Here is a 16554-nt window from a genome sequence, read left to right as displayed (position 1 = left end):
CCCGGCAGCACTGCAGAGAGACAGCTCTGCCCAGGAGCAGCTCCTCTGCCAAGCACACAAGGCTGGAGACACTGCCTGTAGGCACCGAGGAGAGACCTGTGAGGCTGAGAGAGCTGATGGATTCTGAGAGCTCACTGGAGGAGAAATCTCCACAGCACTCTCCCTGGTATGTCTGTGGGTGCAGGGCAATGCAAGTTCTGTTCCTGGAGGGATCTCCTAAAGCTGGGGCATGGGACAGTGTGTGGGGTCTGTCAGGAGGACAGGTTCTCTATAGGACCTGAAAATGCTGTCTGGAAGGGATGCCCTTCTGCCCCATGAGAGGGACAGGGCAGGGCTGCATTCGCTCTGTGGAAAGACGCGGTGGATGTAAAGTGTGACGCATGGAAATATGGTGCAGGGTCCTTGTCCCAGAGAGAAGAAACCTCCAAGTGCCTGTCCTTCTAGCCTTCTGTGGAATGTTTCTTGCTCTTTCCCCTCCTGTTCTTGTTGCCTTTGTCCCACTGTTTCCTGGGGCTCTGGGCAAACCCAATGGTGGGGCTGGCACTGAGTGACCCTCACTTCAGGACCCCCATCTGTAGGACTGGGAATTCCAGGGGGCTCCTGCTGGGCTGCAGGAAGCCTCCCACAATGGCACTGTTCTCCCAGGGACTCTTGTGCCCCAGAGATGAGCCCCATGCAGGAGACATCTCGGAACAGAGGCCGTGGCAATGCCACTCATTAGCTGTGTGTGGGCAGCTGCACTGAGCCCTGTGTGTCCCTGGCCTGGATCGGGGAGCTGAGATCCGCCTTGGGTAGGATGAGACTGCAGAAGGGCTTTGGTGCTATGCCCTGCGAGACTGGATTCCTCAGCTCTCTGTGTGGTCCAGTTTCTGTTGGGAACAGCAGGGTGTGATCACAAAGAGTCCAGCACAGGGCAGCTGAGACCAGGGCTGATGGACAGAGCAGCTCTCCCCACTCTGCACTCAGGGGAAGGTTTCGCTGGCACTGCAGCAGCAATGTCAGGGAGTTCTGACAGGAGAAACACTCCTCAGGTACAGTGAGGAGAAAACCAAAGCTCCAAAGCTCTGCTCTGCTGTCGGGTGAAACTGGAGTGACAGTGCTGAAAAGCTCATTCCTATCCACAGGGGATTTAGTCTGAGATCACACCATTCTGCTATTTGCTGACTGCTGCCAGGCAGGACTGAGTTCTTGAGAGCCACAGCTGACCCTCCTCCCAGCAGTGGCACGCTGGAGCCAGCACAAAGCAGACCTCCCAAAAGGGACCTGACAAAAGGCTTCCTGAATACAGAGAGTCAATCTGAGTGTATTCCATTATAATTGGAAGAGGTTTTTGTCAAAAAAGAGTTCCCTAACTTCTCATTTTGCCTTTTCCTTCTTGGACAGGTCTCCACACTTGACAGCAGCAGATGTCCAACAGCAGCAGCTCCATCAGCCAGTTCGTCCTCCTGGCCTTTGCACACACAAGGGAGCTGCAGCTCTTGCACTTCTGCCTCTTCCTGGGCATCTACCTTGCTGCTGTCCTGGGCAATGGCCTCATCATCATCACCATAGCCTGTGACCACCACCTCCACACTCCCATGTATTTCTTCCTCCTCAACCTCTCTGTTACTGACCTTGCCTACATCTCCACTACCATTCCCAAATCCTTGTCCAATTCCTTGTGGAACACCAGGGCCATTTCCTATACAGGATGTGTGGCTCAACTCTTTTTCTTTGTATTTTTGATTGTCACAGAGTACTTTCTTCTCACTGTCATGGCCTATGACCGCTATGTTGCCATCTGCCACCCCCTGCACTACGGGACCCTCCTGGGCAGCAGAGCTTGTGTCCATATGGCAGCAGCTGCCTGGGGCAGTGGGTTTCTCAGTGCTGTGCTGCACACAGCCAATACATTTTCACTGCCCCTCTGCCATGGCAATGCCCTTGACCAGTTCTTCTGTGAAATTCCCCAGATCCTCAAGCTCTCCTGCTCAGATGCCTACCTCAGGGAAATTGGGGTCATTGTGGTCAGTGCCTGTTTAGATTTTGGGTGTTTTGTGTTCATTGTGGTGTCCTATGTGCAGATCTTCAGGGCTGTGCTGAGGATCCCCTCACAGCAGGGACAGTACAAAGCCTTTTCCACCTGCCTCCCTCACCTGGCCGTTGTCTCCCTGTTTCTCAGCACTGTTCTTTTTGCCTACCTGAAGCCCCCCTCTATCTCCTCTCTATTTCTGGACCTGGTAGTGTCATTTCTTTACTCGGTGTTTACACCAGCAGTGAACCCCCTCATCTACAGCATGAGGAACCAGGAGCTCAAGGATGCTCTGTGGAAACTTAGGACTGGATGTTTCTAAGCAGTGACAAACTGCTCATCTGTTTCTGCTGTCACTGGCCATATAACTCACGTAAGAATCAGCCTGTATTTTGGAGGGTTTGTTTCTTTCTATTTTCTCTGTGCTGTAATGACATGGTGCATGTTCATCCCATTCCTAATGTAGTACCCCCTGGTCTTTTGTGACACAGCCACTTTATGATGTTCAGCTGTGCTTTCTGTGCATCATGTGTGTCTGGAAGGCTGCACATTTTTTTCTTTAGTGTTCTCCTGGAATTTGTAAAAAAATAATTAGAACATTTTCATTGGCTTAATCACTTGTCTACTTGTCCGTAATGGCAATGCTTTGCCACCATGACAGAAACAGAATTTCCTGGAGGTCATCCACAGAACCATAGAATCACTTAGGTTGGTAGAGATCTTTAATATATTCAAGTCCACAACCATAGCCTAATCCGGTCTAGACCATGCCCTCAAGCACAACATCTATACACCTTTTAAATACCTCTAGGGATGGTGAGTCCACCACTTCCTTGGGCAGCCTCTTCCAACACTTGACTACCCTTTCAGTAAAGAAATTCTTCCTTATATCTAACCAAAATCTCCCCTGGTGCAATCTGACACCATTTTTTCTTATTCCATCCCTGTCTATTGAGATAAGAAACTGAACCCCAACACCCTACACCCTCCTTGCAGGTAGTTGTAGAGAGCGATAAGGTCTCTGCTCAGCCTCCTTTTCTTAACAGTAAAAAGCCCCAGTTCCCTCAGCTGACCCTCACAGGACTTTGTCACCCTTCTCTGGACACAGCCCAGCATCTCAACGTTCTTCTTGCACTGAGGTGCCCAAAATTGGACACTATACTCGAGGTGAAGCCTCACCAGAGCTGAGGACAACAGAACTATCACTGTCCTACTCCTGCTAGTCACACTACTCCTTATACAGGCCAGGATGCCGTTGGCCTTCTTGGTCTCTGGGGCACAGTGCTGGCTCATGTTCATCTGCCTGTCCACTAACACCCCAGATCCTTTTCCTCCAGGCAGCTCTCCAGCCTCTCTGCCACAGGCCTGTAGCATTGCCTGGGGTTATTGTGACCAAAGTGCATTTGGCATTGTCGAACTCCTTAAAACTCTCCTCTGCCCATCGATCCAGTCTGTCCAGGTCTCTCTGCAGAGCCTCTCTGCCTTACAGCAGGGTGACCTGCCACCAGCTGGATTCAACTCTGTTCCCCACAACTCTCCGGCCTTCAGCCAGCTTCTAACCCAGCACAGAGTAAACCCATCTAATCCATGAGTGGCCAGTTTCTCCTGCAGGAAGCTGTGGCAAACAGTGATAAACACTTCACTGAAGTCCCGGTAGATCACATCCACAGCCTTCCCCTCCTCCACTAAGCAGGTCACCTTGTTATAGAAGGAGATCAGCAGCTTCAAGCACAATCTGTCTTTCCTAAAGCCATGCTTACATGACCTCACCCCTGAGTGTCCTGCATGTGCTGCATGATGGTACTCAAGATGATTAGTTGCATCCCCTTCTCAGCACAAAGGTCAGTGTGACAGGCCTGTAATTCCTCAGGACCTCCCTCTGTCCCTTCTTGCAGATGGGTGTCACATGTGCAGCTTCCAGTCAGGTGGAACCACCCCGCTCAGCCAGGACTGCTGGTAAATAAGGGAAAGTGGCTTGGGGAGCACTTCTGCCAGCTCCCTCAGTGCCCTTGGGTGTATCCCACCCTGACCCATCGACCTGTGTGGATCTGAGCTGCTGAGCAGGTGTCCTGCTTTTGTTAGCGGTCACAATCGTGAAGAACCATCTACACAGAGCGGAGAAGCAGGCATTTCTTTTTATTCCAGCGATGGCGAATACAGGGGATGGCTCCACCAAAGACCTGTTCACCCAAAGGTACAAAGCACAACATATTTATTCAATTCTTAGATAAAATCATTGCCCATCATGCTCACTTCTTAGCTTGACCTTTGCAATGATTGGCTTTTGATTGCTTCACTTTATCTGTATTCTTATTCTATAAAAATCATTGTTTAGCTGTGCTGACTGTTTTAAATACATGGAGGGGAGGGTAATGATTAGCATATTCATGTTATTTCCTGGAAATCATTATCATACATAAATGTCCTCCCCACATGCATAGTTATGTTGAGCAGGGTCCTCTGGTGGCCATCGATCATCTTCCTCACTGTGTCCGCGAGTGAACCCCATCCTTGTGCTTTTGATTCCATTCTGGTTTTTGACCTAATTCACTTTTCAAACAATAATACACCAAACCAAGCACAAAGAATGTCACAGTTAAAATGAATAAAGTTTCAGTTAATGGCTTTACCCCAGAATTCAGATTCAACCCTAAGCCTGTAAAAATTTTATCTATCCAACTTTCTGACACAGCTTTTATTTTATGTGTTTCTCCTTCAATTTTACCTAACAATTCCCAGTCATGTTCTACATCTTCAGCTACATTTGGGATGTTTATACAACAGTGATTTATTTTGTCTCTCAAAAATTCACATACTCCATGTTCCTTCAACAACAGCATATCTAGTGCCATTCTACTCTGTATGGCCATTCCTGATGTGGCTTGTAACTGTACATTTATTTGTCTGAATCCTTACATGTTACATTGGCCAGATGTTCAACCTGTCCAGTCAATCGGTATAACCATGCCCTATTTCTGTATGATGCCATGGGATTTAGAAGAGATTCTAGTGCCCAACCAACTTCTACTCCAGCTTCTGGCCCATTCCAATTCTCCTCATCTAACATTGATCTTTTCACTCGTAGCAAATGTAATTTTTCTTGACCTCCTTTAGAGGGAGAATTTTTCCAAATCGGGCGTAATGTGGGTAGTCCCAAAGTAATTTGTTTGAGTTTTCCATCTATTGGTAGATGAGATGTCCAAGTACCATCACTTGTTGCCCAAATTAAATATGCAGGACTTGGAATGAAGCTCCAGCAGCTAACTTTCCAATAGGTTGTTACATTTAAAGGGCTTTTCAGTCCTCGACATAAATAGCCACATTTTAAAGTTGCTGCTAATGGGGGGGGTCAGGTTGGGTTGCTTGAATTACTGCACTACAATTATATCTCTGCTCAAATTGCCAGCAGGGGACTATTTTCTCCTTTTCTCATGTACTGGCACTTTTATCTGTTACTGTAGGATCTACTGTAAATTCCAACCCATCCCATCTAAAACACCATGGGGTCTTTGCCATATATTGAAACCTTAGAAGTATGCTCATGGACCAAATGTTGGTGCATTCTCCTTTGTTTTTGGAAGTTTGTTCAGTCTGCCCACATTCCCATTCCACAGTTATTTGGGATACGTTTTGTTTTACAGGCTCATCATATCTGCACCATCCAACATTTTTAACTCTGCCTATATGAGGGAATTGATAATTCAACAGTTTTTCGTAGTCGGCTCTGCTCCCTGGGGATTTCCACTGTTTTCTAATATACTCTCTTCTTTCTTGCCACCCTGGTATTGGCTCCTGTTCTCAATGGGCATTTTCATTTCTTCTTTCTACAGTAGTCAGGTTCATTGTCAGAATTCCCCATGAGATAGATTCTCCAGCTGCTCGGGGTATTGGAAGGCAGGAAGTAATTTGTGACACATTTTGCATATTTGCAAACTCTTTCATCAAACCTACCATTAGATTTTCTTCCTGAGTTGTACCTGGCACTGATATTGCTTGTCCTGTGTCTATGTTTTGACCTATGTCTCGTTTCTTTTTCACTAAGATTTCATTTCTTATTTGAGTTTGTTTTTTTACATTTACCTGCCTATCATTTCAGTGACAGGTTTGTATCTGAGTACTGTTTCTTACCTGTGCTTGGTTTGGGCATGGTTTTTCTTTTATCCATGTTTCCACCACCATAGACTGCAGAGCAAACAACAAAAAATAAGTCTGTTAATCACAGAATCATAGAATGGTCTGGGTTGGAAGGGACCCCAAGGATCATAGAGTTCCAACCCCACTGCCACAAGACATACACCCAGTAGTGACAAATCCTTACACAGTGTTGATTGCTCTGAAGGAAAATTATCAATTTTTACAGTGCTTGATTGAAAACATGCTTTCTTTACATACCTCTGGAAAAGAGTCGTAAATTATTTGCTTTTGAGGGGGAGGGTCCACAAACAGGATGCAAGGTACAGCTGACATGGACACGGCTACAGCAAGGGTTTAAAAACAGTCCAACCAACTTTGGCAGCCAACCAGCAAAGGAACTGGAGATCTGGACAAACGAGGAGACAGTGACTCTGCGACCAGAACAGCTGCTCTTGTAATACCTGGATGGTGTTCTAATAGCTATCAAAGTCAGCCTGGATACAGGGAACCACTGAACTTTAAAATTTTTGGGGACTTAATGAGTACAAGGAATCCAAGAAGAAAGCTCAAATAGCAAGCCAAACTGTAATATATTTGGGCTTGGAAGTTTCACAAGGACAGCAAAGACTGGGGACAGACCTAAAAGAGGTAATTTGTGCTATTCCAGAGACTTGGACTGTGTGTGAACTGAGAGCATTTCTGGGAATGGCAGGTTGATGTCGGCTTTGGATCATGGATTATGGTCTAACAGCCAAACCATTGTATGAAGCTCAGAAGTCCATTCCTTTGATATGGACTAAACAGCAACAAAAGGCTTTTCAAAAACTGAAATTAGTCTTGATGACAGCATCAGCCTTTGGATTACCTGATTTAAATAAAGACTTCCAACTGTTTGTCCATGAACGACAAAATCTTGCTTTGGGGGTCCTAAGCCAGAGAATGGGAAGCTGGAAAAGACCAGTGAGATACTTTTCCAAACAAGTGGACTCAGTAAGCAAAGGATGGCCTTCTTGCCTGAGAGCAGCAGCAGCAGCAACAGTAATATCGATACAAGTTAACTCTGAAATATGATTGTGGGCCCGGGTGAACCTAATGAGGTTCAACACTGCCAAGTGTCAGGTGTTGCACTTGGGCCAGAGGAATCCCAGACACAGATACAGACTGGGAGAAGAGCTCCTAGAGAGCAGCCCTGCTGAGAAGGACTTGGGGATTCTGATGGCTGAGAAACTTAACAGGAGGACCCAGTGTGCTCTTGCAGCTCAGAAGGGCGATGGGATCCTGGGCTCCATCAGAAGAGGGGTGGCCAGCAGGGACAGGGAGGGGATTGTCCCCCTCTTGTGAGGCCCCAGATCTGGAGTCCTGTGTCCAGGTCTGGGGCCACCAATAAAAGAAAGACGTAGAATTGTTGGAGAGGGTTCAGAGGAGGCCACGAAGATGATTAGAGGGCTGGAGCACCTGCCCTACAGAGAGAGGCTGAAGGAGCTGGGCTTGTTCAGCCTGGAGAAGAGAAGGCTGTGGGGGGACCTCATTGCAGCCTCCCAGTCCCTGAAGGGAGCAGAGGAACAGGAGGGGAATCAACTTTTTGGATTAAAGCTAAAGGAAAGAAGGTTTCAATTGGATACTAGGGGGAAGTTTTTTCCAGAGAGAGTGGTGAGGGGCTGGAACAGGTTGCCCAGAGAGGTGGTGGATGCTCCATACCTGGAGGTGTTAAAGGCCAGGTTGGATGGGGCCCTGGGCAACCTTGTGTAGATCCAGTCCTGGAGGTTGGTGTCCTTGTCTGTGGCAGGGGGTTGGAGCTCTGTGATCCTTGGGGTCCCTTCCAACCCATGCCATTCTATGATTCTATGATTCTATGATTAGTTACATCCCCTTCCCCAGCACCGAAGTCAGTCTGGCAGGGCTGTAGTTCCCTGGGTCCTCCTTCTGGCCCTTCTTGTAGATGAAGAAAAGCTGAGAGAGCATGGGATAGATGAATGGACAGTGAGGTGGGTTGAGAACTGGCTGTCAGACCGGGCTCAGAGGTTCATGATCAGTGGAGCAGAGTCTGACTGGAGACCTGTGACTAGCGGTGTTCTCCAGGGCTCAGTGTTGGGTCCAGTCCTGTTTAGTATCTTTTTTGATGACCTTGTTGAGCATCCACCTTCAGCAAGTACCCGATGATACAAAGCTGGGAGGAGTGGCTGACACGCAGGAACACTGCGCTGCCATCCAGAGAGACCTGGACGGGCTGGAGAGCTGGGCAGGGAGAAACCAGATGAGATTCAACCAAAGCAAGTGTAAAGTCTTGCACCTGGGAAGGAACAACCATTTGTATCAGTACCTGCTGGAGAAGAGCTCAGTGGAGAAGGACCTGGGGGTCCAAGTGGATGACAAGTTGGCCATGAGCCAGCAGTGTGCCCTGGTGGCTAAGAGAGCCAATGGGATCCTGGGGTGCATTAGGAAGAGTGTGTCCAGCAGGTCAAGGGAAGTGATCTTCACCCTCTACTCTGCCCTGTTCAGGCCCCACCTGGAGTATTGTGTCCAGTTCTGGGCTCCCTGCTATGAAAAAGATGGGGACCTCCTTGAGAGAGTCCAGAGAAGGGCTACGGAGATGATTAAGGGCCTGGAGCATCTCCCCTATGAGGAAAGGCTGAGTGAGCTGGGTCTGTTCAGCCTGGAGAAAAGAAGACTGAGTGGGGACCTAATCAATATTTATAAATATTTTAAGTATGGGATGCAGGGGGAATCAGCCAGCCCCTTTTCAGTGGTCTGTGGAGACAGGACAAGGGGCAATGGCTGCAAGTTGGACCATAGGAAGTTCCACACCAACATGGGGAAGAAGTTTTACACAGTGAGGGTGACAGAGCCCTGGGACAGGCTGCCCAGGGAGGTGGTGGAGTCTCCTTCTCTGGAGATATTCAAGACTCGTCTGGATGCCGACTTGTGCAATATGAGCTGGGGAGCTGCTCTGGCAGGGGGGGTTGGACCCAATGATCTCTCAAGGTCCCTTCCAACCCCTACGATTCTGTGATTCGGTGATTCTGTGATAATCCCTTTATGACACAATCCCCTGCCCTCACTATCCCCTGGACTCACAATCCATCTGGGACACAAAACCCTGGCCAGACAATCCCCTGACCTTACAATCCCCTGGTCTCAAAATCCCTATATGACAAAATCCCCTGGCCCTCTATGAAACATTCCGCTGGCCTCATAATCCATCTATGACACAATCCCCTTGTGGAAGAGTGGCTACGTGAGAAGCAAGGCCATGGCTCTATGGAGCAATTGTTCAAGCAGCCTCCTGAGTAACTTAATAGTACGAGTAGGCGTTGCACCATCCCGACGCAAATGATAGAGAGGAAGGTCAGTATGTTCTTGATAGCAATGTTATACAGTGACAAGATGGGTGGTGTTACACAGTAACAAGGTGTAGAAACAAGATGTATGTTTCAAGGATCTGCTGTTCCTGAGAATGAAGCACCATTCCCAGACCGCAAGATGGGTGATGCAACCTTTAACCAAGAACCAATCAGGTTGTGATAACTATAATAAGCATTAGTAACAATTATAATATGTATTAACAATAGTATAAAAGAAAGCCGTTAGCCATAGTAAATAGAAGCTTGCTGATCACTCATATTGAGAGTATCCTTGTCTTCCCTCCGTCGTGACAAATGGCGCCCGAACAGGGACCTGAAAGACGGCGAGACCGGACCTGATAGCAGGCGACTGCGGCCACGGCACGACGGAGACTGAGGTACTGGTCCTGTGCAGCCCAGGAGGTGAAAATAGGTAGCTTTGTATCTTCGGGGCTGATCAACTACCTTCATGCTCAGGCGACCGTTTAGACGGATCCTGCCGGCCACGCACCGCCGGTGTCTGTGGAAAAGGCTGCTACAGTGCACTGAGTTAAAGGGCTGACAGACAAGCGGTGTATGATTTACTTGTATGCTTTTTAGAAAAGCGAAAACTTAAAAAATAGATTGTAAGAAGGAGCTTCCGTGACTCTTGGCGTATGGGGTAGCAAAGGGATGTTTTAGCAATCACAATGAGGTTACTGAGGTGCTTTTTAGAAAAGCGTAATACTCTCGGTATAGATTGTAAGAAGGAGCTCAAGAAAAAAAAAAACAAACAAACACATAGCAGCCATAGTGTCTGCTCAATTAGAAAATCAAGGGGGTAAGCCCGGAAAGTTAGTCTTGGAAAGTGATTATGTACCTACCGCCCCAACTGGACTACCGGTAACATCTGAACCCCTTAAAACATCAGGGGCTTGTGAGGCACCAGTACCCTTTGCCCCACCACTGACTGAGGTATGGGGAATACACGCTCAATAAAAAAGGCAAAGTGGTACTGAAACTCCTCCACAATCTGCTCTCTACGAGAGTGATTAAAAATTATGAAAAGTCTTTAAAACCCCTCCTTTTTGTGGAGCGAAGAACGAAAACTGATAACAAGCCTTGACAGCGCATTTGATTTACCTACTTGGGAAGCTATTGGAGCTCAAATACTTGATGAACCGTCAGTTCGGGCAAAAGAAACTAAGTCATTAATAACTCTCTGGAAATTAAGTAAAAGGACTTTAACCAAAATGGAGGTGGAACGCGTAGCTGCTACTTCAGCCTTTGCAGCTTTAGCACCAGTTCTGGATTCTAGAGAACCGACTTAAAAAGGGGAAAAATCTACTATGAAGAATGTGGTTTTGTTTCTGGGTGCTCTTTTGCCTACCCCAGTTACTATGCTAAGTAATAATGCCGTGTTATCAGAGCAAAGTGATAAATCTGTCAGAACTGACCGGGAAGGGGAGTGAGTAGTGCGCGTAAATCTGCCACCACGGCCTACACCCCACCCCACTACTATTATACCTTTGGAAGGAAAAATGTGGAAACAAACGTACAACTGACTGCCTTTAATATCTGCTTACCTCTAACTTTTACTGAACCTAAAAACACCCCATGACGCAGTCAAAAATTTTAACTGGCATCAACAACTTCAGCCTGTCCTTGAAAAGCTGGAAAAAATCAGAGCGGGCGATGGCATGCCCTGCTGGGAAAGGGTTTGCAGAACTGTCCACCCAGCCACCCGAAAACTACTGAGATAAAAACTACCCACATGAAGAATCACCAACTAAGGCACAGAGCAGTGTTGCCCCCATGGACAAAGAACCTAAGCACAGGGACAAGAATCCTACGGAGATGGACACATCACCCACACCTCCCGACGAACTCATCAACACATCACTGTCTCCTGACACCCGAGAGACTCTGCAGAGACTGCTCGTCCCAGCCTGGACACGTAAGATGCCGTCAGAATGGGATAAAGGGTTACATCAGGGTATTTGGATTCCTACTCAGTTGCGGAACTTACTGGGGAAAAGTTTACGTGGGACTGAGCGGGTGGTGGAGAGAGTTAATAGTGGGCTGGTGGGAGGTGGATGGAAAAGGGAGACCGTGAGGCGGGTCCTTGTGCTCCGCCAGGTCCTAGTGCTCACCCAGGGCTCGGCCCCGGTGATCGTCGGGGTCGTGCTGTGGTTCACAGTACAGGGAGGAGGATGCTGCGGGCAGCAGCCGAGACCAGTGAGAGCATGCTGTGCAGCCCAGTGCCTTGGCATAATTGCCATAGAAGTGGGAGAACTCACTCGCATCTTGCAATGTCGCTTGTCTGATGGGTTGGTTTGCAGCGTTCACGGATTTGGCCAACTGAGAGCAAGGCTGGTGACGTAGCAAAGAAAATGGAAAATAACTGGAATTGGTATTAGAGGAAATACAAGCCTCAACTCAGCAGCTGGAGTTACAGGCAGTTGTAAAAGTGTTTGCAAAGTGAAAAGCCATAGTATGTGATTAATTGTATGTGGTAGGAGCAGTTACCCGAATGAAACGAGCATTATCAAAAGGAATTTTAGATAAGAGATTATATAAGGGTGTGTTTGTTGGTTTTTTTTTAAGCAATTGTGGCTGGATTGTACAGTCATGCCTGGACTGTCGACAGTTTGTTAATGGCCTTGTCCCTGGCGCGAGTCCTCGTGGCATAGGCCCACTAGAAGTTTGGCAAACGGACGTTACACACATCCCCGAATTTGGTTGGCAAGAATATGTCTATGTTTGTATAGAGTAGGTATAAAAGGAAGTTAAAAGGATCATATAACCCTATCCCTTCTATGCTTGCTATAAAGTTATTAGTCACGTGGTGTAGCAACTTTCTCCCCCTGAGGTCTAATAGAGACACAGATAGAAATTCTTGATTAACTGAACAAAGCTAAACTTTATTGGTGGACTAATGGCATGGGAACAATACACCACTAGAGCCATAGCAAGGACATTGCCCCTACTGCCTGGCTATAGTGCAGTAGAAAGGAAAATTTGCCACTCGTGGAGTTGTAGACGCATCCTGTGATTCAGGCAGGGGATTTGGGGTCTCAGCCTCACCAGTGCCAGCCATCTTGTGCTGCTCTGCTGCTCAGCTGCATGTTCAGCTAACTGTGTGCTCTCGGAAATGCGCATGCACAGTTTTCCCTCACCACCTCCCCACAGAAAGTACTAGAAAAGGAAGCTCACGCATGCGTGAACCCAGTGAACCCGGTATTTCCGCCATGATGATGGCACATGACAAAAAGAAGACTCCAGCTGGTTTTGACCAGGCCTGGAGACCCACTTAAAGCTTAATTTGCTAAGTAGTGGGTGACAGGGTGGGAAAACTGTGGACTGCCTGCATTGCACATTCCAAAACTGATCAGTTTTGCATTTCCAAAATCACAACAAACAAGGAAAAGACAACTTGCCAATTTCTACTTCTGTCCCAACCAGTTCCCTACCAGCTAAATGAATGGTCTCCTTAGGCAAACCGATCACACACTCTCCCTCAAAGGGGAAAAAGAGAGAAAAGTTTGGTAATTATGGTACTTGTCTTACATTTACTGTCATGTTTATTGAGCTTTCTGCAAAGGGCCCTTGCAGAGAACTCAAAAAGCAGTTTTTGTAACACAGATACTAAAAGGGAAAAAATTGGCAAGGTGGTCAGCAGGCGTGCCGGCGGCCTGGCTCTCCTCACAGAACACAGAGGCCCTGACAAGATCCCTCAATTCCCAACAACCAGGAAAATTACTCATGCTGAGGTATTTGGTAAATATATTTTCACAACACAGCAGCCTTGAAGGCAGAGGTACAGACTGCCTCAACCCAAGAAGGAGTTGTAGGAAGGTATTTGGAAGTAAGTGAACATGTCATGAACCAGCCATGACCAGATGGCAAAACCACAGCAGGTGTGCAGAGAACTTTTAGACATCAAAGGTAAACTGACAACATTTAGCTGTAAGATACACTTATCAGAACTCGTTATAATTACTAATTAATCACTTTGGTGAGAGCAGTGTGTGTAGCCAATCAGTAGTTTTAGCTTGCCATGTTCTACAGTATGGCTTTCTGTTTATGGGATGGCTTTTAGATTTAGTTCAATAAGGATTTACGTTTTTGTCAGTTATTTTTGCCTCAGTGTTCTCTTTGCCGTGTGTGTCACGGTGCTTCTCTTGCAGGATGGATAATGCTCTGCGCAAACATCTGGCTGGTCTGTAAACAAGAAGGGGGAATTGTAGCAATGCATTGTGAGAAGGATGGGTTTTGTGGCCCATCCAGATTTATTCCTGACCCCAAATAATCAGGCCTGGGGCAGGCAGCAGAGACATGTCAGGATGCAGCAACAGGAGGGCAGATGTCCGTGGGAACACGAGCTTGCGACAAAACCCACGAGATCACAAACTGCAAGAACGTTCACAACTGCCTTAAAGAGGAACAAAGAGACTGTGCAGCCTCAACCAATTATTAGCAATAGTGAGACGCCTGTAAGGTGGGTGAACAGAGCATATAGCCAATAGCAGTGTAATGTAACTCATGGTGCTGATATAGAAACCTATATAAGCTCTGTGTGTGTGTTTCAATAAACAAGCTCAGCACTGATCACATGGATCCAAGCTGAGCAAAACATCGGCTCAGGCAGAGGGCAGCCCTTTTGGTGCTATGTGGGCAGAAAATAAGAAAGGAAGTCCAGTGAAACTGCGGCTTTGAAGGTCAGAGTGGACGTGAGGACAAAGAAATGTCATTCTGAGACTACTGCTGTGGTGCTAAAAGTAACTTGGAGGAATTGTGGATGGGCTGGTGGCTTTGTGTTTGTGGGAACACCTGTGAGGACAGAGAGACAACTATACAGGCAGGGACACCCAGAGGTAAAAATGAGGTGGGGAAAGGCGTTGGGTGAGTTACACAGCACAAGATATGCAGAAGATGAGCAGTTTATTGCTGCTTAGAAACATCCAGTCATCAGTTTCCACATGGCATCCTTGAGATCCTGGTTCCTCATGCTGTAGATGAGGGGGTTCAGAGCTTGTGGAACTACTGAGTAAAGAAATGCCACTACCAGGTCCAGAAGTAGGGAGGAGATGTAGGGGGGCTTCAGGTAGGCAATCATGCCAGTGCTGACAAACAGGGAGACCACAGCCAGGTGAGGGAGGCAGGTGGAAAAGGCTTTGTGCCGTCCCTGCTGTGAGGGGATCCTCAGCACGGCCCTGAAGATCTGCACATAGGACACCACAATGAACACAAAACACCCCAAAACTAAACAGACACCGACCACAAGGACTCCAGTTTCCCTGAGGTAGGCATCTGAGCAGGAGAGCTTGAGGATCTGGGGGATTTCACAGAAGAACTGGTCAACAGCATTGCCATGGCAGAGGGGGAGTGAAAATGTATTGGCTGTGTGCAGCAGAGAATAGAGAAACCCACTGCCCCAGGCAGCTGCTGCCATGTGGACACAAGCTCTGCTGCCCAGCAGGGTCCCGTAGTGCAGGGGGTGGCAGATGGCAGCGTAGCGGTCATAGGCCATGACAGTGAGAAGAAAATACTCTGCTGAGAGGAAAAAGAAAAAGAAAAAGAGCTGAGCCACACATCCTGTGTAGGAAATGGCCCTGGTGTCCCACAGGGAATTGGCCATGGACTTTGGGATTGTGGTGGAGATGCAGCCAAGGTCAGTAAGAGAGAGGTTGAGGAGGAAGAAGTACATGGGGGTGTGGAGGTGGTGGTCACAGGCTATGGTGATGATGATGAGGCCATTGCCCAGGAGAGCAGCCAGGTAGATGCCCAGGAAGAGGCAGAAGTGCAGGAGCTGCAACTCCCTTGTGTCTGCAAAGGGCAGGAGGAGGAACTGGCTGATGGAGCTGCTGTTGGACATCTCCTGCTGACAAGTGAGGAGACCTGTCTGAGGAGAAAAAAGCAGTGAGAATTTAGGGAACTCTTCTTTGAGGAAAACCTCTTCTAATTCACATTGCCTCTCTGGAAGAATTTTGTCAGGTCCCTTTTGGGAGGTCTGCTTTGTGCTGCCTTGAGCGTGCCACTGCTGGGAGGAGGAGGCTCAGCTGTGGGCTCTCAAGAGCTCAATCCTGCCTGGCAGCAGTCAGTAAATTGAAGGATGGTGTGATCTCAGACTAAATCCCCTGTGGATTGGAATGAGCTTTTCAGCACTGTCACTCCAGTTTCACCCAAAGCTTTGGAGCTTTGGTTTTCTCCTCACTGCAACTGAGGAGTGTTTCTTCTGTTAGATCTCACTGACATTGCTGCTGCAGTGCCAGTGAAACCTTCCGCTGAGTGCAGCGTGGGGAGAGTTGCTCTGTCCATCAGCCCTGCTCTTAGCTGCCCTGTGTTGGGTCCTCTGTGATCACACCCTGGTTTTCCCCGTAGAATGAACTGGACCCCACAGAGAGCTGAGGAATCCAGTCTCCCAGGGCAGAGCTCCAAAGCCCTCCTAAGGTCTCATCCTACCCAAAGAGTATCTCAGCTCCCTTCTCCCAGCCAGGGACACACAGGGCTCATTGCAGCCGCCCACAGACACAGGTGATGAGCGGCATTGCCAGGGTCTCAGTGCTGAGATGCCTCCTGCATGGGGCTCCTCTCTGGGGCACAAGAGTCCCTAGGAGAGTGGTGCAATTTTTGCAGGCAGCCTGCAGCCCAGAGCAGCCCTCAGGAAGTCCTCAGTCCTAGAGCTGGTGGTCCTGAAGTGAGGGTCAGCTCAGTCCCAGGTCCACCAATGGACGTGCCAAGATCCCCAGGTAATAGTGGGAGAAAGGCAGCAAGGACAGGAGGGGAAACAGCGAGAAAGGCTCCAGCCAAGTCTGGAAGGACAAGGACAGACAGACAGACAGGCACTGGGGGCTGGGCTGCCAAGGAGAAGACTCATCCTGAAAGCCTGGTACTCTGGGTGCAGAGTCTGTGCTGGGTGGCAGAAAATAGTGTGTCGGCGAGGGAAAGTTTCTGCACTGTGGGGTATGTCAGAGAGGTACCAAATCCTCACTGCCTGAGTATTGCTGGGAGCAGCTCCTTCTCCTTCCTTGCCAATGTCTCTGTTGCCTGAAGCTGTCCCTGGAGCTGCTTCTCTTTGCCCATGTC

The 16554-nt window shown here is 48.2% G+C and overlaps 2 protein-coding genes across 2 annotated transcripts; one reads left to right on the top strand and one right to left on the bottom strand.

Moving 5' to 3' along the window:
• Window positions 1-1406: 1406 nt before the first annotated feature.
• Window positions 1407-2333, top strand: LOC311200829 (olfactory receptor 14A16-like; the record flags this gene model as incomplete). Its single annotated transcript, XM_084275134.1, has 1 exon — window positions 1407-2333. The coding sequence occupies one exon, from the start codon at window positions 1407-1409 to the stop codon at window positions 2331-2333; it is 927 nt and encodes a 308-aa protein (XP_084131260.1).
• A 12086-nt stretch (window positions 2334-14419) lies between these two features.
• LOC311200960 (olfactory receptor 14A16-like) lies at window positions 14420-15343 on the bottom strand (the record flags this gene model as incomplete). Its single annotated transcript, XM_084275260.1, has 1 exon — window positions 14420-15343. One exon carries the CDS (start codon window positions 15341-15343, stop codon window positions 14420-14422), a length of 924 nt encoding a protein of 307 aa, XP_084131386.1.
• Between the last annotated feature and the right edge of the window lie 1211 nt (window positions 15344-16554).

Source organism: Gallinula chloropus (assembly GCF_964237585.1).
Source record: "Gallinula chloropus genome assembly, chromosome: 25".
NCBI lineage: Eukaryota > Metazoa > Chordata > Aves > Gruiformes > Rallidae > Gallinula > Gallinula chloropus.
This window is presented reverse-complemented; position numbering and strand designations above follow the sequence as displayed.